This window comes from Tinamus guttatus, unplaced genomic scaffold (assembly GCF_059628265.1).
Source record: "Tinamus guttatus ecotype Peru unplaced genomic scaffold, ASM5962826v1 Tinamus_guttatus_pri_ptg000226l, whole genome shotgun sequence".
NCBI lineage: Eukaryota > Metazoa > Chordata > Aves > Tinamiformes > Tinamidae > Tinamus > Tinamus guttatus.
In genome coordinates this window covers 1,905,114-1,926,513 of record NW_028288760.1, presented here as the reverse complement: position 1 = coordinate 1,926,513, position 21,400 = coordinate 1,905,114, and the positions used below count along the sequence as shown (strand labels likewise).

Below are 21,400 nucleotides of genomic sequence, written 5' to 3'. Positions count from 1 at the left end.
GTTGTGCTACAGCTCCCACAATAAAAGGTCCTTTCTGCTCTCGACCAGCTTCCTTTTGTGTATGCCCCAGATCAGGATCTGAACTACAGTTTGTTACTGAAGAAGGTGTCTTAAGAGCTATGGAAACTCCCCCTGCCCTCTTTTTATAATCTTGCCCTCAGTAGATGCAAGTTGAGTGCAGTCAGTCTCCAAATCTCCAGTACTCTTTGCTTCCCAGCCTTTCATTAGTTTCTCTGCTGCAAAAGCTCCAGGTGACTGAAGAGCTGGGATTCTGCTGAGCTGAGAGCACAAGCCCCTTCTCTGCAACATCTTGGACTGCAGTGAGGTGTGGAGAGAAAGAAGGTGGCAGACAGGTAATGGTTCTAGCTGAAGAACACACGTACAAAACCTGTGCAGTGAACATGCTGTCAGGAGAGGTAACTTGCATGTTAAGAGGGAGGCACTCAGGCTTAAGGGTGAGAGATGAAGGGCCTGATTCCACCTCTCAGTGCCACAACCTCTGTGCCACAAACATGCTTAGTGCTGCTAGAAGGAGGAATTTTTTTCTTGTCCTGCTAGTAAACCTAGGTGAAGCTGTTTGACTAGATCACAAAAGCATTTTACACTCTAGAAAGCATGAGCCCTACCAGCTTGCTCACATTGCAGGGAGTTTCTAGTACTGTTGTCTCCTTCAAGAAAGCTGCTCAGCTGTTTGTTCAAGGGGTCATTCAGCTGAAGGGACTAGCGCCAGGTTGTCTGGTAAGGAACTAACGGTTCACCTTAACGGTTAGAAAACTATGCTGAGAAGGGATGGCAAATAGAGGGCATTTCCATTTGTTAAACCAGTGATTTCATCATTTTAAGGGAAAATACCCCTTATACATGCTGCTGCTGAAGAAAGCTTACTGGTCTGGGGGGAACAGATCGGAGAGGAAACCAGCATAGGTCAGAGAAGACTTTTTCCTCTAAAAGAGGTTTTGCAGGAGAGAATTCTTCACCTCGAGTGTTCTCATTATGCCTGTCTCTTCATATCAAAACAAACTGGTCCTTTCAACTCCTAATATGCAACCCAGGATCTTTTTGCTCAATTTCCCTGCAGTTTCTATAAATAGCTATTTTTGACTATATCAAGGCAACCCTGTTCACATATCTGTTGATGTTCATACTATTTATAAACTGAATAGCAGAAACAAGTTCTGTAAGGAGCACTTGGTTAACTTCCTTTTTTTGTTGTTGTTCTTTCTTTACGTCATGTCTAAGGAGCTGGATGACTGACTAGTCGGAATCACTGACTAGACTCTACTTTGTGAAAATGAAGTCCAGTAAAAGACAAATCAGTTGAGGTACCAGAAAAGGGAATGATACTGTCCCTTACAGCAGAAGTCTTACAGTACAATAGGGGCCCAGTTAGGTGGAGGGCATTTTAAGACACTTCCAGGCAGCACAATATCCAAACTTAATTAACTGTGAGTCATGATATGGAAGAGTGCAGTCTCATACACACTGCTGTATTCATTTATCTCCCCCAAATACCTTGACCCTCCTAGTGGCTGTGAAGCTCTCACAAGCAGGATCTCGGCTATTAATTGGCTCTGCAAAGTGTTCTGGAATTCATTCTGAATATATTTTTGCTTTCTATGTGGAAAAAGAAATAAGTAAATTCTCATTTTATGCTGTATTTTGTACCTTAGTTGTGTTTGAAAATGTTTTGATTTTTGGAAACAATCAAAATAAAATAATGGCATCTTTGTATCCACTTGGAGTGTGTGAGCTGGTGACACCACATAGCTTTGTTACCTGGAGAAGCTGGTCAGTAATCCCATGTGCTTTCTCTTCCACTCACTGAAAAACGGGAAGGTCTTTAGGAAGCAAGCACTTTAGACAATCCTGTGCATCCTCTAGAACTGTTAAACACCAGGCTTCAGGCCATAGAGTTTTTTTTTTTTTGTCATAAAATTTATTTGCCAGTGGTGGCTTTCTTGAAATTTGGGGGTTTTCCACGATGACTCTTGAATTTCTTCTTTAAAGCACCTGACTGTTTCTGTGGAGAGAGTAAATTAATCAGCTTTTATTTCAAAAAAAAAAAAAAAGTGCAGCCCTGCCTGAGATTACTCTAAACTTCTTTAAAATCATGTCCTGTGTCAGGTGAGACAGGATTAAGCATAGCCTTAGTTGCAGAGGACATGGGGTCAGTGAGGACGTGTCCCTGTGGCAGGGATGTGAAGTAGCATCCCCTTCTCCAACAGACCTGTGGTGGTTTCATTAGACACAAACAGCCTCCCCCTAGAAATGTTTCTGAACCAGTCAGTTTGATGCAGTCAGAAAGAGAAAGAATCCCTCCCTCAGGACTGCCATTTAAAGGCTTATAAGTAGTTCATGGATGTAGCATTCTAATCCAGCTGCTTTCCAAACTGCAGAGGATCAGGATGTATCCTCCTGTAAGCACATCCAAAGGCAAAGCTTTACCAGTTCCTCAAGAGACAAAGAAAAAAAAGATCTGTAAGGACTAAACTGCATCCTGTAACTTGCATTCAAAGAGGTTTAACTAGTCTGCAGGGGGAACCCAGGACCCACCTGATACATTCAGCCTCCCTCTTAAGACAGCCTGCAGCAGGATTCAAGCAACTTCTATACAAATACGTATAAGGGCAATAACATCCTTAGTTGCTGCTGGAACCTGCTGGTTTTTCTCCCACAGTAGTGGATGAGACAAAGGCCCACGTGGCAGGAAGGCTGTTCCCACCCTGCTGCTGTCACATGTGGCAGTGAAGCTCCTACCTTTCCCCTCTTGTTGCCAGCTGCTCTGCTAATGTTCCTTCTCCTGCTGCCCTCCCTGTTCACATCACCATTCTTCCCCGTCAGCTCGGCCGTGTCTTCCTCGCTGTCCGATGCGAAGCCATCGGTGCTCTCAGCATCCTGGGGAGCTGCTGGGCTTTTTTCTGAGAAGAGTTCAGCTGAAACAAGAAGACCCGGCTAGGGAGCAGTTTCCTCTGCAGTAAGCTACTGTTCTACCCAACTTTATTTTATGGGAAATCAGCAAAGTAGAAGTGCTTAAGGAAGCAAATCCCATGAGATCCTGTAATCTTCCCCTCGCATTTTGTGATTGAAGTCACTTGGCAATAACTGCTATTTTATATTTAGTGGTGGTAAGCTTTTCCTCAATAGCTTCCCAGAAGACAGCAATATAAAGAAGCCATAGAAAAATAACTAGCAACCTCCCGTTAAGATACAGGCAATACCAGTTCTTACTCACGTGGGTACAGGTCACTCATGCTGTCATCCGTCTCCTCTCCATCCTCGTCACTGGACTTAGGCTCCCAAAATTCCTCCTTTCTGTAAGGCCGTCTGCTCCCGTTCACCTGGTCATCGGCACGTCGCCTCTGCTGCTGCTTCTGTCTCAAGCAGGCAGGGACATACTCGACTCCCTCTTTCTGGCACTCCTCATCTAATCCCAGGAGATAGAAACCAGCACTGAGCAAGGATACCCCATCGCTTGATTCTTCGTCATTTCCAGCTATAATCTATATTACACACAACTCGGAAGCATGGTAAGCAGTAACTCTAATGCATTCATATAATTGAGACTGATATTATGGGACTACAAAAGATAGAGCAGATTTTAATAGAGAAACTGCTGGATGCAAGAGCCAACCTCTCTGAGGAAGCTTTAGAGCCACTCATTTCAAGTAAAAGTATTCCAAGGTATTTGCCCAAGAGGTCTATTGCTCCCCACGCCTGGGACGCTCCTTCCCAGCTGAGAAGCACAAACAGCAACAGCGCTCCACAATACTGTCAAACTACAGAACACTTACCACTCACTACACATGGAGCAACTGGAATCACAAAAACTTAGGGAAAGAAAAAGGTTGGATGACTGTATCTTCAGAAAAGCAGCTTACATCTTTTGAGGGCCTTCTGATAACGTTTCCCTTGGACATGACGCAGCACATGCTCCGGAAACTTGTTGATGTGCCTGAGAGTGAGCTTGCAAAACAGCTGATGCCTTAAGACACAGGCAGAGAAAGAGCAGGCAATGGCGTTCAATTATACCATTATTTCATAATCTTCCACTTTTAAGCACTATAGCCAAAGTTAACGAACACTTTATAAAGACTTTCCCAACCCACCAAAGCCCACAAACATGTGAGGAGCTCTCGCAGCTCGCCCAAGGCGCGCGGCGGGGCGGCTACGTACGGGTTCTTGGTGCTCGGTACTACGTGGGGCTCAAACTTGCTGTAGTCAAACTCCCTGGCTGCCTTTGTGAGCCGCTGGTACCTCCTGCCGTTGGTGTATGCCTGCAGCTCCGCCAGCCTGCACGGCATCTCGTGGCCCGTCAGCCTGCATCTCACCTGCAGGAGGGAAGGTCCAGTCACAGGTCACAGAGCTCTTATGGTTGGAGAAGACCTTTGAGGTCATCAAGTGTAACCATAAACCCCTCAACACCATCCTGCTAAACCCTGAGCGTCTCATCTATACATTCCTTGAATGCTGCCACGGACAGGGCCTCCCTGCGCAGCCTGTTCCAACACTTGATGACTCTCTCCATGTAGAAATTTTTCCTAATATCCAACCTGAACCTTCCCTGGTGCAACTTAAGGCCATTCCCCCTTGTCCTAGTGGTAGTTATCCTAGAGAAGAGACCAACCTCCGCAATAATACAGAAACAGCCAGGAAACATCATCCCAGGGATGCAGGTGGGGGGCTCCCATCACCGAATCATTACAGTTGGAAAAGACCTTTGAGATCATCAAGTCCAGCCATAAGCCCCTCAACACCATCCTGCTAAACCCTGCCCCTAAGCCCCTCATCCACACGTTCCTTAGACGCTGCCATGGACGGGGCCTCCATGGCTTCCCTGTGCAGCCTGTTGCATCGTCCTGTTGGATCTCCCCACCAAGCCCTGAGGGACGCAGGAAGAAAAACCTCCACACAGGGAGTTCCTGGAGATGAGCCCTGAGCCCAGGGGCCCTTCCTAGAGCTCCCTCCAGCCACCCTGGACACCCCAAGCTCTCAGGGGAGGCCCAAGGGCCGCTCAGACCGGCTCAGAGTCCCCTCAGCTCCCCTCATGAGGGAGCCCGACCCGGTGCCCCCTCCGGAGGCGGCCCCGTGCTCCCGGCCCGCCAGGCCGCACCTTGCCCGCGTCGCCGACGCCGAGGAGCGGGTGCTGCCGCAGGAAGAGCCGCACGTCCCGCGGCAGCTCGACCGCGGCGGGCGGGCAGGGCCCGGGCGCGGCGGGGCCGCCCGCTCCCTCCACACGTTCCCGCGCCTCGGCCGCGCCGCGCGGCGCCCTCATCATAGAGACGCCCCGCCAGGCAGGAGCCCGCCCCACTTCCGGCCGCGGCGGGAAGCGGCGGGAGGCACAGAGAGGAGCGGCTAGAGAGGCGCCCGCCCGGCGCGGCCGCTGGCGGACCAGGCCACGGCGCCATGGCGGCCTGGCGGCTGCTGCGGCCGCCCCGGGGCTGCCGCGCTCGGGCGCCGCCGCCCCGCAGGCCCCGCAGCGACGCGGCGGCCGCCGGGGCCGCCAGCGACGGCGCCTTCCTCAAGTGGGGCCTCCTGCTCGTCCCCCTGGGCACCTTCGGCCTGGGCACCTGGCAGGTACCGAGCGCACCGGGTCCCCCGCGGCTCCCGGCGTGGTCCCCTTCGCGTCACCGCCGGGGCAGATACCGCTGTGTGGGAGACCGCGTCGCGGTTAGCTTTCCTGGTGTCCGTCTCCAAGGTTCCTGCAAGCCTTTAAAGGGGAAATTCAGTGATTTTGGTTGTATTCCACTGTTTCATCTCCCCCCTCGTCTCAAGTGCAGTGAGTAGCCCCCATTTTTGGAGTCTGTGGTTGTCCTGCTTTAGGTAATGCCTGGGGAGAAAATACCCATAAAGAAACACTTTTCAGGCTTGCCAAGGTTATTGCACTGCTCTGTTTTGTGTATCTCCAGGTTCAGCGACGGAAGTGGAAACTGGATTTGATTGCACAGTTGGCGTCAAGAGTCACAGCAGAGCCCGTCCCGCTGACACTAGAGTAAGGAAGCCGAGTCCTCAGAGCTGCCAGCAAAGCGCTGGGGAAAAGGAGAATCCCGTGATAAAATCCCTGATCTGATTTGTGATTTGTCTGCCACAGCCATGATTTTGTTTTCATCTTACTCCACACAGCCCCATGGAACTGAAGGAATTGGAGTACAGGCCTGTAAAGGTCCGGGGGCATTTTGAGCACTCCAAGGAGCTCTATGTTTTGCCACGGTCACTTGTGGATCCTGAACGAGAAGCCAGAGAAGCCGGACGGCTCACGTCCAACCCAGAAATCGGAGCAAACGTCATCACTCCTTTCTACTGCACTGACCTGGGGTAAGTGTGTTCCCACACAAGCCTGAGAAACGTGTATTTGTAGCTAATTAAAGCCGTGCTTCACCCAAGCCTACTTTTCAACACAAACGCTGTGTGCTAGTGGTTGGTTAATCACTCACTTCTCTTAAAAGACGTGTCTCTTGCAATAAGATAAGTCACTGAAGCTTGATTCCAACTTATATCTGAAATCGCTTATAATGTGTGCTCAGATGACCAAAAAAAAAAAAAAAAAAGTGGCTCCAAACATATTTTTGGTACCTAGCTCTTAGGCAGCAGCAGGAATAATGGGAAATTTCCTTCTAATGAGCTACATTTGTCCTCTCTGTGCAATTCTAGGGTCACGATTTTAGTCAACCGAGGATTTGTGCCCAAAAAGAAGCTGAAACCAGAGACCAGGCTGAAGGGACAGGTAAGAGGAACAGAGGGAGGCCTTGTCTGTTACTTTCTACTTGTTGTTACCCAAAGAGACACTGTTGTCCAAGAAAGGCAGTAACTGCTTTGAGCGTCATGGGAGTTTATTTAAGTAACTTGTACTTCTTGAAAAACAGGGGTTTTCTTCCCACCTCTTTTACTGAGTATAGAAAGTGTTTTTTTTTTTTTTTTTTTTTTTTTTTTACAAACAAGGACCTGATCCTGATCTTTTACCCTGCCGTGTCACAGCTTTGCCTTGCTGTGTGGTACTACCAGTTGTTTTGCAACCAGACCCTAGCAGGAGCTGAATGTGCATTTTGAAAAACTCCTCCTTTTGTCTCCTGCCCTTTTCTTCAGATTGAAGGTGAAATTGATCTCACTGGCGTGGTGAGATTGTCAGAAACACGGAAACCTTTTGTGCCTGAAAATAACATTGAAAAGAACCGTTGGCATTACCGTGACCTGGCAGCCATGGCAGAGGTGACTGGTGCTGAGCCGATCTTTATCGACGCAGATTTCAGTAAGTTACCGAGGGACCCAACTCCGTGTCCAGTTTACTTCCATCTCAGTCCACTTTTCAGTTCAGTTTGGTCCCAAAACCTACCCCTAAAGCTGTGGGTTTTATAGTAACTTGGGAACACTGTAGCCTAAGGAAGAGCAGTAGGATACCAAGGCATCTACCAGCATCTGTTTGTCACAGAAAGGACAATTCCGTGAATCCAGACCGTCTGAAAGATTTAACGTGATGCCCTGTGTTGTGCCTATAGGAAGCACAGTCCCAGGGGGGCCCATTGGAGGCCAGACACGAGTGAGCCTGCGGAACGAGCACCTGCAGTACATCCTCACATGGTGAGTGCCCCACTCATCCTCTAAACCTAGAGCCCTCACCTGTCTCCTGTTTGAAGCAACTGGGTACTTTTCCCCTAACATCCAGCTCCTGCCTGAGACTGAAGGAAGCCTTTGCTGCAAAGCTGGAATTTAAACTTAACATGTGCAACACAATTTGAAATAATTGTGCAAACTGCAGCTGACTTAGGGAAGTCCCCTCCCTCTTGAAAAGTGAGTGTAAAATGTGGTTTTCTGTTGCAGGTATGGGCTATGTGCAGCAACCTCATTCATGTGGTACAGAAAATTCCTGAAAAGGTCCTGAAAAACTGATGTATCCCAGGTTTCCAAGTCCTGGATTCAATAAACTGCTGCAGCTGCCAAAATGCAAACAGACTTTAATTGATGGATGCTAATTCTGAGCTCCTACCACTGACTCAGGCTGCAGCTTGGAAAAATCCAAACTTCAAAACTGTATGTGCCTCTTTGGACTGAGGCTTAAATCAGCTTCACGAGACTGCTCAAGGCTACAGTTTTCCACTGTGAGGGGGTAGTGGTTGTAAGCTACAACATTCAAACTCCTCCATAGCTGCATTTTCCATGAAATTCATTGTAAGCGAATGATAGTAAAAGATTTCATTAAGCACAAAATTCCTTTGTACCAACTACTCCTTCCTAAAGGCAAGACAGTGACTCCGTGCAGCTGAAATCAGAATAAGAGCTTAGAGCTGCTGGTCTTGGGACTTGCTTGAACACCTCAGATCTCACGTGTGACAGCCGTGGATTACAGGGTACTCTGGACACTCACCTAGCACAGGGGTGAGGCAGCACATAACACTCTTGCAAAGCTAGGAGAGAGCCACAGCAACAAGGTGCCTTCTCCGCTCCTGCCAGAGCCTCAGGGTACATGGTACCCTCTGACAAGAGGCAAAACCAAGTCAGCAGCCAGGAAAGAACAGGAGATTTTGATTCTTTCTCCACTTGCAACAGAAGAGGCATCACAGACCTCCTAATAAGAGCTGCTAAATGGTAAATTAAACTAAATAGTAATAAAACTAAATAGTACGCTACTTAAAACCACCTGGAGCACACTGCATGTACTTGTCCTAATACAAAATAACCTGTTCCACACAGCTGTTTGTGCAGTGTGGTTCAGTCACCTGCTCAAAGGCATCAAGAGAAGATAAAACAGTAATATGGCAGAACTAACACACAGCCCAACAGTCCAAAGCCTTCCCATTAACAGAGACCACCGAAACTTAATTTGGGGTTTATTTTATGTACAGAAACATGGCAGCAGTTGAGTACATCTTTAACCCAGCTTAGTTGCCAGTTCTTTAGCCTTTGCCTTCTCAAGCTTGGCAATGCGAGCCACTGATTTTGGACCCAAGACGTTACCACCCCAGTGACGACGGATCTGGAAAGAAGTGAGAAAAAGTTAGATACCTCATACAATCTCTTAGACTATCATTCTCATCACCTGCAGAATTCCACTCCTTTATGCACAAGAGGAACACACTCACAATTTGGAATTCCTACATATTTTTAAGTGGTGAACCACATTTTCTTCCCTATGAATGGGGCAGATTCAGCTATCATGGATTCTCTGTCACTTGGAGAGCAGAGGTTGAGTCTAGCATTAACTGCTCTATTCTAGGCAATCCCAGCACTGTGTTAGCTCCACTTGCTCCTAACTTGGTGACAGCAGAATGTCAAGGCTGTTACCCTTTTCTCCACCCTTGGGCAAAGAATATGGATACCATCACAGCCAACAGGCTTTAAATTAACCCCCTAATTCTCCAAAGCTATTGGGGATAGGGTAACAGTATGAACTGTAAAGGACACGGATAGCTGCAAAGAGAATCTTACCTCATCGTATCTGTCATTGTAGTTGGTCTTGACAGCCTCCACCAGCTTTGCAAGGGCACCCTTATCCTCCCTGTTGGTGACAGCATTAGTTTCTTCAAAGTATTAATATTACTCTTCCCCATTAAATCTTTTGGGATTAGAGAACTCAAAACCAACATGATTTTTCATGTTAAACTTGATTAACTCCTCAAGCCATCAATGCTTAGGAACTTGCACCACTCAGATTATAGTTACAGTTTCACCTACAAATTCCACTTAAGAGTGGAATTAGAATTCCACTCTTCTAATTCCACCCATTCCAATAAAGTAAACCACATCTCCAGGATGTGACAAAGCCCTTCACACAAGACAATATCTGTATTACACATTATACAGACAGTTCACCCCCAAGCGTACTTTAGTATTACTTTAAGCTAAAGCAACCCGAATTTGTTACCCCTATGCCCTACAATCTGCTCTTAAAGGCTGCTTCCTTTCCCCATGATAGCAAATTGAATCTGCACATGGAATACTTACGGGTTGACCTGGGTGAAGGCAACGCAGGTGCAGGTTTTGCGGTGGACCAGGCGCCCCAGCCTGGCTTTGCCCTTGATGATGCAGTACGGCACTCCCATCTTGCGGCACAGCGCCGGCAAGAAAACCACCAGCTGAAATGGAGGGCAGCGCGTCGTTAAGGCAGGAACAACTTTCCATTCTTTGAATCAGTCTAGGCTGTGGCAATTGCTCAGTGTTAAAAAGCTCGTTTTGCTCTTCATTCTCGATTCAGGTGAAGAAATTCATACATCATCGCAAGGGCCAAGCCTAACTGTAACACCAGGACCACTGTGAACACGCCAAGCATCAGTGTTTGTGCACATTTCCTTTCTACACAGAATAAACTTAGTGCATCTCTCCTCCCTCTCACGAGCTGACTAATGACACCCAAGCATGTTTCCAGAGATGGACATCCACTGAGTGTGCTTACCTCAATGGGGTCTACATCGTGGGCAATTACAACAAGTTGAGCTTTCTTGTTCTCTACCAGAGTGGTAACAGTGTTAACACCTGAAAAACAAATTACAGAAAGATTTTACTCCATGTCAATCTGTTTTCAGAGCTTTTATATGAGCCTAGCGTAACCAACTCAGATTCCATGGCACAGCTTCAGTATGACAACAGAAACTTTTCACATTCATGCAGGCAGCCAAAGGTGACATTCTATGGACAATTTGCTAAAGCTCAGGGTTAAAAAGCTCGTCTATTTTCGCTCTTCACTTTGAGCTCAGGTGAAGAAATTCATACATCATTGCAATAGCTTGTCCAACCTTGTTTGGCTGAAGTAAAAGGCCAAATCTCCTGATTAGCTGTTTAATGAAGTCTCCCATTCCTGCATACACAAGCAGACAACTCACCTGCTCGGAGGACTGGTGGCCTCTTTGTTGGAGCATCTCCCTTTCCTGCAGCTTTCTGCTCTGCACGAGCCAGCAGCCTTTGCTTCTTCTCTTGCTTAGTTTCAGGCCTGTACTTGTGTGCCAGCTTCAGAAGCTGCGTTGCTGCAACAGAACACAGACTTTGCTTACAAAGTGCATAGCCCAAAGACCTCAGCGTTACTCTTCAGAGGAAAAGAGTGCATCAGCGATCTTGGTGGTTGTCATCAACCGTATTTAACAGTAAATAATTAGCATCATTTGCACAGCACAAGAACCAAGCTAGCAGAATACCTCTAGCACGCTTTACCTCTAAGCGCACCTTTGCTGGCAATGAGAGCTCCTTTGTTTTTAGTATAGGAAATATCTACTGCCCCTCACAGATCTATGGAAAAAACTGATGCACTTTCTCCTTTAAAGTAAATAGCTTGTTTGGCAACATCTATGAAGGAGTTACTCTACATACACTGAACGTATGCTCATTGTTCACATCACCAGTGATGCTGTTATAGCTTCGCTATGTCGCTACCATAGATGCTCTAACTTATTTCTGCTACACTTTATTTTCATTTCCTTCCTCTCCTTTGATGCATAACCCACTAAAGGATATCCTGGAATTTTAGGAGGACCATCCTCACCTGTCTGGCGATCCAAAGCCTGAGTGAACTGGTTAATCGCAGGAGGCACCTTCAGCCGCTTGTACAGGATGGATCTCTGCCGCTGCAGTCTGATGTAGCGGGGCCATTTCACAAAACGTGTGAGGTCACGTTTTGGCTGGATATCCTGTCCTAGAAATACAGACTTTTAACCCAAAGCAGCTCCAAGATGACAAAGAAACAGCACAGAACAGACAGGAGTGCATCAGCGATCTTGGTGGTTATATGTCAGCACTATCATTCAGATAGCAAATATTCTTTCACATCATTTGCACGTACACAAAAAAAGAAACAAAAAAATATTCTTTATCAATTGACCACTTCACAGTTAACATAAAAGGGCAAGAATCACCACAACCCCATCAAGTGTTGAATTTTTGCATCATGCAAAAACTAACTAATGTTTGTGGTGATCTGCAAACACCTGGTGAAGGAATGATTAATCACTGCAAGTAACCAGAAAGGATCTTTACCACCTCTCTACAGGTTTTTCAGAATGCATAAAAATAGAGAACAACAACAACAAAAGCCTTTTCTGAACAGCAAGTGGAATAGCTCAACAACCGGCTTACTCACCGATGCCAAAGTTTTTGGGCCTCTTCTCGAAGAGTGGGTTGACAACCTTCTTGGCCTCCTGCTTCTTGACTACAGCAGGGGCCGGTGCCACCTTCTTGCCCTTGGCCTTCTTTCCCTTCGGCTGCAGGGAGGGAACACGCTCACCTTCCTGCCGCACGAAACCGCCCGGCTCGCCCCGCGCGAACAAGTCTTTATGTTTGGGTCAGAAACGCCCCGTTCCCCTTCAGCTGGGTGGCCATCAGCACCGAGCTGCACCCGGGCTAGGCCCCAGCTCCAGCTTCCCCCGGACCGGCCGCCATCCCCGTACAAACCGGCACCCGCGGGCCCGCCGCGCTGTTCAGCATCTGCCTCAGCGCCCCGCGCCGCCGCCCAGCCCCGCGGAGGGGGCGGATGGCGGCGGATAGCAGCGCCCCCCAAGCCACCCCTCCTACTACTCACCATCTTGGATGGAGGAAGAGGAGGAGCGCGCGGGGCATGCCGGGAAATAGCGCCGCGCTCCGCGGAGTCTCGCGAGAGACTGAGGCGCCTCGCGAGAGGCGGAGGGATTTAAAGGGGCAGGCGCCGCAGTAGGGTTCCCCGCGCCATGTCGCAGCAGCGGGTGCTGCCGCAGAGCAAGGAGACGCTGCTGCAGTCCTACAACAAGCGTCTTAAGGATGACATCAAGTCCATCATGGACAACTTCACTGAGATCATCAAGACTGCCAGGGTGGGTTAAGGCACCGGCCAAAGCACCCCTGGGGGAAGGGGCCTCTCTGAGGGGAGAGGGGGAGCGACCGTTAGGTGGGAGTGAAGCAGAGTCTGTGAGGGGAGAGGAGAAGGGGCCGTTAGGGGCTGTGTGTGAAAGGTCTGTGAAGGGAAAGAGGGTGCAGCTGTTATGGGGGTTGTTAGATTGGATGGCAGGGAAATGCCTTGCAGTAAGGCAGTCATATTTCATTATTTTTGTGTGTACATGTGGCAGTTTGGGCTTTTCTTTTAGATTGAAGATGAAACTCAAGTGTCTCGAGCAACCCAGGGTGAACAGGATAACTATGAGATGCATGTCAGAGCTGCAAACATTGTAAGTACCACTCTGCTGTGGTCTAAGCACCTCAGGCAGTGTGTTTGTCATGCACTGTCTGGTTTGTTATAGCATCTGGTATTGTGTTTAACACTTCTGTCCACTGCTGCTAGGAGGGCAGTCTGCTGTTTGGGGAGATTATGGGGCAAGTTCCTTTTCTAGAGGAAACCAGGGTAGCCTGGGTTAGCAGCTACAGATATTTCTCTGAATCCTGATCTAAAATGGGAAGAACTCTGTTTTGGGCATTCTAGTTTAGATGTGAGCAGCTTGTCTGATATCAGGCTGAAGCAGCAGTTTGAGAACACTGGTTTCAGAGCTGGAGCAAACACTGTTTTAATATACTGTGTGATTTCCTTCTATGCGGCAAGGTCCGAGCTGGGGAGTCCCTGATGAAACTTGTGTCAGATCTGAAGCAGTTCTTGATTCTCAATGATTTCCCCTCTGTGAATGAAGCCATCAACCAGCGCAACCAGCAGCTGAAAAGCTTGCAGGAGGAATGTGACAAGAAGCTGATTGCACTGCGGGATGAGATCTCCATTGACCTGTACGAGCTAGAAGAAGAATATTACTCTTCCAGGTACAAATAGAGCAGTGGACTTCTGCCTACTGACTCCCTCCCTTTTGGGGGGAGTTGACCTAGACAAATAGCCCTTAACATATGTGTCTTTGAGGTTCCCAGAAAACTTTTGCTCCCTTGTTTTTAATTAGGTCAAACTTTCTACAACTTAAAGCAATTATCTTCTCCTTGCAGATATTCTACAGGGTATAAGTGTGATTATGGAGGTATTTAGAGTGCCCTGGTCTAGGTGCCTGCTTTAGTTGGCTAGATTAGACAGGGAATTTGTGTAGGCTTCCTTCAGAATCTTTAGCAAGGGAAAGGCATTTTCTTGAGTAACATCAGGCTTCTGCTTGAAGTATCCTTCTGGAGGAGCCTCTGTCTCTCTTCCTAGAGAGCTACCTTCTAAAGTCAGATGAAGTGAGTGTTTCCCACATCTCTGTGGCAAGTTTTTTCACAAGTGACCTAGTTACACAGTGTGCCTTTTTTCTTCTAGTCTACTGCCCAGCTGCCTGAAGTCCCACTGAGGTGAACATTTCAAAGAGTAAAAACAATGTTCTCAGTTTTATTGAATTGTGAGGGATAGTGATAGGATTTTCTGCGAAGGACTTGATACTGATTTGTTTGTAGGATTTTCTTAATATTTTTAAAGAGACTTTTACATAGGAAAAAAGCTTTAGATGATTCAGACACTTTATTTTTTATTTTTATTTTTTGTCATGCACTCCAGCACTTGTAGTTGATCATGCAGTAGATGAAAGCAGGAAAAAACAAATGAGAACCTGGTTATTTCAGCTGTATTGTACAAGCTAAGTCAGTGTGATAATGGCATGAGTTGTAAACAAAAGCTGATTTAAGCTTGCAAAATTTTAAGATTTTAATGACTAGAATCTTTTTTTCTGTCTGTAGCTTTAACTTTTGGATTAAGGGGTTCTGACCCTGTTGATGTGGTCTGACCTATCTGGCACCATATGCCACATAAAGCCACCCTTCTTAACAGAACTACCCTGTAAGCACAATGTTTTCCTGTTCTGGTTACACCAAGTGGATCTGCCTTCATGCTCTGTAAGAGTGGCCATAAGGTAACAAAACTTGGCTAAACTACAGAGCTAAGATCCCTCCATTGAGACCTCATACCATATAGCATTACCTAGTGCTTTAGCTGTTTCTTTGGCATTTATTTGTTTTCTCCTCTTGTGTTCTTTCCTGTCTTTTTCTGCACCAAAGAAATGCGTGAAAATAGGAAAACTGTGATTTATTCAAAATCCTTTTATAATTAGAGTATTGAGATATTTTTAATGAAACCATATTGTCTGATGTGGGGAAAGGGTCTCTGTTGTATGTCACATAGTCCTAGAGTGTCAGTCATGTTTCAATAGCTGTAAATGCAGTGGGGTTTGCTCACCCATGGGCATTGCCTGCTGCCTCTCTGCACTGTCTGTTACTCTCTAGTGCAACTTCTTTTCACAAGATTTAGAGATTTGCAGTCCCAGGAGGCTGTATAGCTGTCCTGCCAAGCTGCTCTCAGGTGTTCTGGTTAGTTTATGTTAGGTCATCCTAAAATTCCCTCCCTGCCTTACCTCCAGGTACTGCAAAACTAAGGGCTGCCTAATGAGATATGTGGTTCTCTTGGTCCCTGTGCTATGAGAAGTCTGTAGGAGAGAACTTTTTTCTGTGTTTGGCAATTGTCATTTCTATTATGCCAACACTGCTTAGGAGATGCCCCTTTTCCCCTGCTAAATAGGAGTATTTTAGGGCTGAGTTGCATTTTACATAGGAACTTTAATGAGGAAACCTGAAGACAAATCTGTGAAACTAAAGCTGAGTAGATTGTTTGGAAGGAGTCTTTGCTTTCACTCCTGCTCATGTAGCTTCCTAGGTATATTCCTTTGTGCAGACCTGCCATGTGTCCCAAGGGAGCACTACAGGGAGAGAGCCTCTGTCAAAGGACAGTAGTAGGTAAAGCAGTGCTCTTCTAGGCCTTGCAATGGTCACTTTTCACCCTGGATTTTGAGGAGTGTTGAATGGGAGGTGACACTTAGACTTTTGGAGCTGTTCTTCCTGAGGCAGCAGCCAAAGCAGATATAGTTCTGACAAGTTCAAGGGTTCATAGTTCTGGTTCATCTGCCAAGGCTGATGTGATGACTGCTTTGGCCCAGCTTCCCTTGGGAACCAGGGGCTAAGGGGCAAGACTAAGAAAAGGGGTGGTAATTCTGATGTAGTCCTGAATGTCCTCAATAACTGAATCAAGCTGCACTTTTTGGAGCCTGTAGAGCAGGGTTAGATATCCTCATGTCCCAGAAAAGGAAATCCTATAGGAAATTTTAAAAAGCCCCAAGTATCTGCCTGTATCTGCTGCCTTCTCACTTAAGTTTCAAGACAGCTGGGTAATGCTACTAGGAAAAAAAGCTCAAAAGTAGATGCTTGAAGCAGGGCTTTGTGCGCTTGTTCTGCAAAGCAGTAGCTCAAGTCCAGCTTGCCTTAAAGCCAAACTTGATTTTGTGCTCTTTTGCTTCATCCTCTGAGATCACAGGCACTATCTTGTGTGGGGTTAGATCTCAACATGTTATATGTTTGTGCAATGTGAAGTGTCTCTTATATTTTTACACTTAATATTTCCCATAAGCATCTATTCAAGTCCATACATGAAATATGTAAATAAAGCTGCAACAACAACCACTTGACCAGTTGGGTTTGTTTTACTCTGTGCACAAGCTGCTTTCTGCTCTAGCACTTGCTGTCTTGCGTGTCTTGTGTGTGTGCAGTGCTTTCTTTTTTTAATCAAATTGCATTGCTTTTCTCTTAAATTTTGGCCCTTCCATGTGGTATTTCCCTTAGAGCACAGAAGAGAGGAATTTTTTTTTTGTTTTTTTTTAACTACTTATCCATACTGATGGTTCATACAATTATATAATCTACAGTAGTAAAATCCAGCAAGCTGCTTGTAGAACAACTCTTAACTGAAGGTCTGCTGAAACCACTAGAAGCTGAAAATATTTTAGATTGAGGCTAGGGACACTTCAAAAGTAAGGCCTTCTCTGGAAAGGTAGGAGTGCGAGTAGGGTTTCTTCCTTTTCCTTACACGGGCAGACCTTAAAACAATTGAACTAGGATTTTTTTTTTCTGAATTTAAATCTAAGGCTTGAGTTTTTTCCTCGTTTAGGTCATGATGCAACTCCAAGTGAAATGTTTGTGATTGAGGGGTCTGAAATTAGTGGCAGAACTCCTGTGTTTGGGAATACTAGAATTTTAGCCCACATCTTTCTAGGCACTTGGAGCAGCTGAATTAAAATTCAACCTCTGTCTCAGTTTGCAGCAAAAACAAAATGTTTCTAAAACTCCCTGATTCTCCTCTAGCCATGAGATTCAACACCAGCCCCTAGCGGGTATCTAGCCCAATGGTATAAGAGCTGCGATGAATTTATGATCACAAACCTTACATCCATGGACATTTTTTTGCTATTTTCTTAATGCTTTGCTTCTGTCTTGCTTTTCCCCCTCCTTCTTGCTCCCTTCCCCTCCTTGTTTGCACCCGCTCTCTCCTCACTGGGGTTGTTTGTTCTGGAAAGCTACAGTCTGTGTGACAACAACGATCTGCCCCTGTGCGAAGCCTACTGGAGACAAGACCTTGCCGCGCTGTCCCCCGAGAGCCTCTTGATGCCTCTGACAAGTGCCCCGGCAGAGCAGAGCGTTGCCGCCTCGCAGAGCTCGACCCCGTCGCACCCGCACGTGAACGGGCACGGGGCAGGCCCCGCGGAGCACTCCTGAGGAGGCCTCTGCTCGCCTGCATCCCGGTGGTGCGGATCCGGGAAGCCTTCCCGCCGGATTGCGCGCACATCTCCTGCTGGATTGCAGGCTGCTCCTCCCTGGATAGCCACAGTGCTTTCTGCAGCCTGGGACACTGCCATGAGCTTTCCTCTCCCTTGGGAGAAAGTGATGAGAAACACGAATTCGGTTGTTCTAACAAGTTTTAATTAGGTTTGCTTTTGGATTGCTTTGTCATGGCTACATGTAGAATTTGTTAGAAATCCAGGATTTGTTTCCATTTGAATCGCAACCAGTACATGATAGAGTGCTACGAATTCAGTGTTGTCTTTGAAATAAGATGTAAGCCAAATTTGGGGGATAGTGAGTGTTTTGGGTTTTCCTCTGTTACCTCAGCATTAAGGTGGCTAACTTTTTAATTGCTTTAAGTCTTCCTCTTTCAGGATGCCATCAACCAACTTCTGTCTACCTACTGGAATAAGAATCTCACTGTACTTTTTGCAGAGCACTCTTTACCTGTAAAGTGCTTCAAAAACTTGAACTCTTCCCAGGTATTATTTGGGAGGAAGATCTCCTAAAGGCACTTGCCAGCAGTATTTTTCCTTTAGAAAGAGGCAAATGTAGGAATTGCTGTGATATTGGTGATGCAGCTTGCTCAGTGCTACAGACTGAAGCAATAGCAGACTCGAGGCTGCTTCCTCTGAGTTTACACAGAAACTTGCTGTTAATGTAGCCTGAGCTACTGTATTAGGAAGCTACTACTAGCTTCATTTAGTGCAAAGTGACTGGAGACTACTGAAGGTGTACCTGACACTGAGGGGATATTAACTTTAATGCAGCTTCCTTTTTAAGAATTGCTTTCAGTGTTTTGTCCAGTTATTCAGCAACTTGGCATTTCCACTGCCCTTCCCTTGTGCAGTTAATTCTAACTGCAGCAAAGGGAAGAGGTACTTGAATTGTGATATGGTTGTGACTGTTGTGCTTGGAAACTGCAGAGCTACTGCTGCATTTGGAGCAAATGTCTTAGCTGAGATTGCCTGACATTTTCCTGTAACTTCCTTTGCAAAGATGTGAATTTTGGTTTACTTTATTTCTCCCATTCCATTTTTTTTCTTGTAATTAGGTGGTTTAATAAAACTAACTTTTTTGTATGTTTTTCAAGTGTGTGTGTTCAGCCCCAAGGTTATGTAGAAAGAGGGAAGCCTTGAGCAGGAGCAGGGCCCCGAGGGAGGGATTCGCAGCTGTTTCTGTGGGCTCCCTCCCTCCTCGTGGCGCGTGGCGGCTGCAGCGCTGTGTGTGCCCGGCCCCTCGGGGTGTCCCGGCCCCTCGTGTCCCCGCGGCGGCACCGGGGGCTGCGGGGAGCCCGGCAGAGGCCGCTCCGCAGCGGCGGCTCCCGGCAACCCCGGCGGCTCCGCCGGGGGCGGGACCCGAAGGGCGCGAGGCGCCACCCCGCCGCGTGACGTCACCGCCGGCCCGGCCCCGCCGCGTGACGCCACCGCCGGCCCGCGTGACGTCATTTCCCGGCGCGGCCGGCGCCATGCGGAGCCTGGCCGCGCAGGACTCGTACCTGCAGGGCTTGGCGAGCCGCGTGTGCCCGCAGCGCGGCCCCGAGCCGCCCAAGAGGAAACGCGGTAACGGAGCGGCGCCTGGGGCTGATGGGCACATAGCGCTGTAGGATTCACCTAGTTCTCTTGTGCTTATTTTTATTGCTACCCTTTTTTTATTAGAATGGAAGCCAGGCCAGCCTGAAGATGCCGGCAAACAGCACAAGAAAAAGAGGAGAAAGAGGCCTAGAAACCAAGATGAGAAGGCGAATGGTCCTCCAGTTAAGCGGCTGGCATCCAACAAAGCTGCCCCCGCGCAGAAAGCAGCTGCTCAGCCCAGCACGTCATCTCCACAAGGGGTTAAGCAGAGCAAAAATGAGAGCTCGATTACAGGTAAGAACCTGATTAAAATTACCTGAGCTGATGTGGCTGCATTCCAGTTGTTTCACATGTGTACAGTTTGGAAAGGTTTTAAAAATCTAGTTGAATTGAAAATATTTTTGATATGCTATGTTTCCTAAAAAGTTACATGCACATAGCTCTTTTTTTTTTTTTTTTTTTTTTTTAATATAACCACTGGGTGGCTCTCTAAAAATACCAGCCTTCAATCTGTCACAGGCGTTTTATATATATAGCTAACTTCTGGAAATTGTGGCATATTTGCCACAATCTCTTTCATCCCATGACAGCCTTCCATATGAATCTCAAATGCCAGCTGAGTGGAAAAGATGTCTTTGGTGTCTTTGTTTCTACTACCTGGGTATTTATCTTCAGGCGTGTTTGAAAGCCATACAGCATGTGGACTGGCAGTGTTCAAGGATGATGTGGATAGAAGGGAAATGCTAAAGAAACTACGAAAAGAGGAACTGCTTGTCCCTTTAGAATTTCCTTTCTTCTGTTTGCAGCTTCACAGAGATTTTCTGGTTCTTTCATACCTGTCCTTCTGGAATCAGCCAAAACAATTCTGTTTAGTTGGTGCTGTATTTTAAGTAAATTGCTCTATTTTTCTGCTTCTTGTTCCCAGATAGCCAAAGTAAAGTCAATTCACCTTCTTTTTCTGCAATGAATCTCTTGCGTCAGAGACTACATGAGAAGATTAAAAAAGCTTCTGGTCAAGTAAGAGAATTTTGATAATACACTAATGTGCATTATGTATGTGGATTTATATATGCTATATAAACTCTTATCAGGTCTCCTGGGAGAGTGGGGGAAAGGGCTATGATCTTGCTAGGTTGAGGGTTTAAGTTGACTGCTGTCTACAAAGAAGTGCTTACAAGCAGTGTTGGGCATCCTGCATGTATTCTATGGTCCAAAGAAACAAGGGAAACTAGGCATGGCCTGCTCTGGAGGAGTGTGTGCCTCTGGTAATCTGTAAGGAAGAGGTACTGCACTGGGAATCTGAAAGGAGCTGTGTTTAATGCCTTAAAAAGCTGAACTCACAACTTCTTGTAAAAGATACTGTGCTGCTTATGAGAAGTTTGAAATCAGGAGCTTGAGTATGTCCCGTTTCTAATTCTCTTTACAGCAACTGATTTATGTCAAACCTTTCCTTAGGATGATGCCAAAGAGTTATCCCCTGCTGTCTTGGAGAAGAGGCGTAGAAGGAAATATGAGAAAGAGAGGAAGAAGCGTCGAAGAAAAGAGCTGAAGATGAAGGAGAAAATGGAGAAGAAGGCAACAGAGGCCACAAAGCCTGTAGAGCCGCAAAGCAAAAAAGAGGAGAGCACAAGCACAGCTGAGATTATCTTTAGCAAGGTTGAAGTCCATGAAGAGAATGAGCTGAGCAAGATCCAGAAGAAAAAAGAGAAGAGGAAAGCGGTGAAAGGCAACATTGCACCTTTGACCGGCAGGAACTACAAGCAGCTGCTGAGCAGGCTGGAGATCAGGAAGAATAAACTAGAGGAGCTCAAGGACAAAGACCAGAAGAAAGCTCAGGAGCTGGAGAATAAGATGAAATGGACAAACGCTCTCTATAAGGCCGAAGGCGTGAAGATTCGTGACAACGAGGAGCGTCTGAAAGAAGCCTTGAAGCGCAAGGAGAAGCGCAAAGCCCAGCGCAAGAAGCAGTGGGAGAAGCGGACGGAGAAGGTAGTGGAAAAGATGCAACAGCGTCAGGAAAAGCGTCGCAAGAACATTCAGAAGAAGAAGAAGGAGAAGATAGAGCGCAAAAAGAACAAGGCCCGCAAGAAAGGGCGCGTGCTGCCAGAGGACTTGAAGAAAGCTGGTCTCAAGTGAGAGGGGGCAGCTAGTCCCTGCAGACACCAACGTTATGGGGCTGCATGCAGGACTTGGTGATTAACTTTTACAGAACTGCTCTGGCACAGCTGCCCCCTTCCCTCCATATTTTTGTAATGGGGGGTGGATTGAGGAAAATAATCCTAGAAACGGGACCACCTGAGTGGCTGCCAGTGTTACCACCGCTG

General features: G+C 46.9%; 5 protein-coding genes and 4 non-coding genes across 10 annotated transcripts; 3 read left to right on the top strand and 6 right to left on the bottom strand.

Annotated features, from left to right (window-relative positions):
- Positions 1 to 1,581: 1,581 nt before the first annotated feature.
- On the bottom strand, positions 1,582 to 5,275 carry SURF2 (surfeit 2). The gene is made up of 6 exons (XM_088525312.1): positions 5,111 to 5,275; positions 4,174 to 4,328; positions 3,879 to 3,982; positions 3,233 to 3,424; positions 2,758 to 2,933; positions 1,582 to 2,020 (listed from the first exon to the last, which is right to left on the bottom strand). Exons 1-6 carry the CDS (start codon positions 5,273 to 5,275, stop codon positions 1,937 to 1,939), a joined length of 876 nt encoding a protein of 291 aa, XP_088381438.1. The 3' UTR covers positions 1,582 to 1,936.
- Positions 5,276 to 5,403: 128 nt separating this feature from the next.
- On the top strand, positions 5,404 to 8,199 carry SURF1 (SURF1 cytochrome c oxidase assembly factor). Its single transcript, XM_088525439.1, has 7 exons — positions 5,404 to 5,574; positions 5,907 to 5,989; positions 6,121 to 6,312; positions 6,649 to 6,721; positions 7,081 to 7,243; positions 7,491 to 7,572; positions 7,813 to 8,199. The coding sequence occupies exons 1-7, from the start codon at positions 5,404 to 5,406 to the stop codon at positions 7,871 to 7,873; spliced, it is 825 nt and encodes a 274-aa protein (XP_088381565.1). The 3' UTR covers positions 7,874 to 8,199.
- A 608-nt stretch (positions 8,200 to 8,807) lies between these two features.
- Positions 8,808 to 12,531, bottom strand: RPL7A (ribosomal protein L7a). The gene is made up of 8 exons (XM_088525311.1): positions 12,494 to 12,531; positions 12,056 to 12,176; positions 11,462 to 11,611; positions 10,809 to 10,949; positions 10,382 to 10,461; positions 9,934 to 10,064; positions 9,418 to 9,487; positions 8,808 to 8,965 (listed from the first exon to the last, which is right to left on the bottom strand). Exons 1-8 carry the CDS (start codon positions 12,494 to 12,496, stop codon positions 8,861 to 8,863), a joined length of 801 nt encoding a protein of 266 aa, XP_088381437.1. The 5' UTR covers positions 12,497 to 12,531; the 3' UTR covers positions 8,808 to 8,860.
- LOC148594591 (small nucleolar RNA SNORD36) lies at positions 10,137 to 10,209 on the bottom strand. The gene has a single exon (XR_015913408.1). It is a non-coding gene; the product is annotated as a small nucleolar RNA SNORD36 (small nucleolar RNA).
- LOC148594590 (small nucleolar RNA SNORD36) lies at positions 10,631 to 10,708 on the bottom strand. The gene has a single exon (XR_015913413.1). It is a non-coding gene; the product is annotated as a small nucleolar RNA SNORD36 (small nucleolar RNA).
- LOC148594589 (small nucleolar RNA SNORD24) lies at positions 11,025 to 11,089 on the bottom strand. The gene has a single exon (XR_015913415.1). It is a non-coding gene; the product is annotated as a small nucleolar RNA SNORD24 (small nucleolar RNA).
- LOC148594588 (small nucleolar RNA SNORD24) lies at positions 11,681 to 11,753 on the bottom strand. Its single transcript, XR_015913414.1, has one exon. It is a non-coding gene; the product is annotated as a small nucleolar RNA SNORD24 (small nucleolar RNA).
- Positions 12,532 to 12,609: 78 nt separating the features above from the next.
- MED22 (mediator complex subunit 22) lies at positions 12,610 to 17,550 on the top strand. Of its 2 annotated transcripts, none has more exons than XM_010212446.2 (4): positions 12,610 to 12,761; positions 13,032 to 13,112; positions 13,481 to 13,689; positions 17,244 to 17,550. In XM_010212446.2, exons 1-4 carry the CDS (start codon positions 12,639 to 12,641, stop codon positions 17,434 to 17,436), a joined length of 606 nt encoding a protein of 201 aa, XP_010210748.2. In that variant the 5' UTR covers positions 12,610 to 12,638; the 3' UTR covers positions 17,437 to 17,550. The 2 variants fall into 2 exon arrangements, with proteins under 2 accessions (XP_010210748.2, XP_010210747.2); XM_010212445.2 differs by having other exon boundaries at positions 17,238 to 17,550.
- A 1,420-nt stretch (positions 17,551 to 18,970) lies between these two features.
- SURF6 (surfeit 6) lies at positions 18,971 to 21,215 on the top strand. Its single transcript, XM_010212452.2, has 4 exons — positions 18,971 to 19,064; positions 19,161 to 19,370; positions 20,002 to 20,093; positions 20,532 to 21,215. Exons 1-4 carry the CDS (start codon positions 18,971 to 18,973, stop codon positions 21,210 to 21,212), a joined length of 1,077 nt encoding a protein of 358 aa, XP_010210754.2. The 3' UTR covers positions 21,213 to 21,215.
- Positions 21,216 to 21,400: the final 185 nt, after the last annotated feature.

Excerpts from the sequence above, each read along its gene's own strand:
- SURF2 (XM_088525312.1), bottom strand. The coding sequence starts at position 5,275 with ATGATGAGGGCGCCGCGCGGCGCGGCCGAGGCGCGGGAACGTGTGGAG. Across the intron at positions 4,329-5,110 it reads GCGTCGGCGACGCGGGCAAG|GTGAGATGCAGGCTGACGGG; the intron begins GTGCGGCCTGGC and ends TCCCTCCTGCAG. Across the intron at positions 2,934-3,232 it reads CATGAGTGACCTGTACCCAC|CTGAACTCTTCTCAGAAAAA; the intron begins GTGAGTAAGAAC and ends TTCTTGTTTCAG.
- SURF1 (XM_088525439.1), top strand. The coding sequence starts at position 5,404 with ATGGCGGCCTGGCGGCTGCTGCGGCCGCCCCGGGGCTGCCGCGCTCGG. Across the intron at positions 5,575-5,906 it reads TCGGCCTGGGCACCTGGCAG|GTTCAGCGACGGAAGTGGAA; the intron begins GTACCGAGCGCA and ends GTGTATCTCCAG. Across the intron at positions 7,573-7,812 it reads CTGCAGTACATCCTCACATG|GTATGGGCTATGTGCAGCAA; the intron begins GTGAGTGCCCCA and ends TTTCTGTTGCAG.
- RPL7A (XM_088525311.1), bottom strand. Across the intron at positions 11,612-12,055 it reads GCCCAAAAACTTTGGCATCG|GACAGGATATCCAGCCAAAA; the intron begins GTGAGTAAGCCG and ends CTGTATTTCTAG. Across the intron at positions 10,065-10,381 it reads ACGATGTAGACCCCATTGAG|CTGGTGGTTTTCTTGCCGGC; the intron begins GTAAGCACACTC and ends CCTCCATTTCAG.
- MED22 (XM_010212445.2), top strand. The coding sequence starts at position 12,639 with ATGTCGCAGCAGCGGGTGCTGCCGCAGAGCAAGGAGACGCTGCTGCAG. Across the intron at positions 13,113-13,480 it reads ATGTCAGAGCTGCAAACATT|GTCCGAGCTGGGGAGTCCCT; the intron begins GTAAGTACCACT and ends CTATGCGGCAAG. Across the intron at positions 13,690-17,237 it reads GAAGAATATTACTCTTCCAG|CTACAGTCTGTGTGACAACA; the intron begins GTACAAATAGAG and ends TGTTCTGGAAAG.
- SURF6 (XM_010212452.2), top strand. The coding sequence starts at position 18,971 with ATGCGGAGCCTGGCCGCGCAGGACTCGTACCTGCAGGGCTTGGCGAGC. Across the intron at positions 19,065-19,160 it reads GCCGCCCAAGAGGAAACGCG|AATGGAAGCCAGGCCAGCCT; the intron begins GTAACGGAGCGG and ends TTTTTTTATTAG. Across the intron at positions 20,094-20,531 it reads TTAAAAAAGCTTCTGGTCAA|GATGATGCCAAAGAGTTATC; the intron begins GTAAGAGAATTT and ends ACCTTTCCTTAG.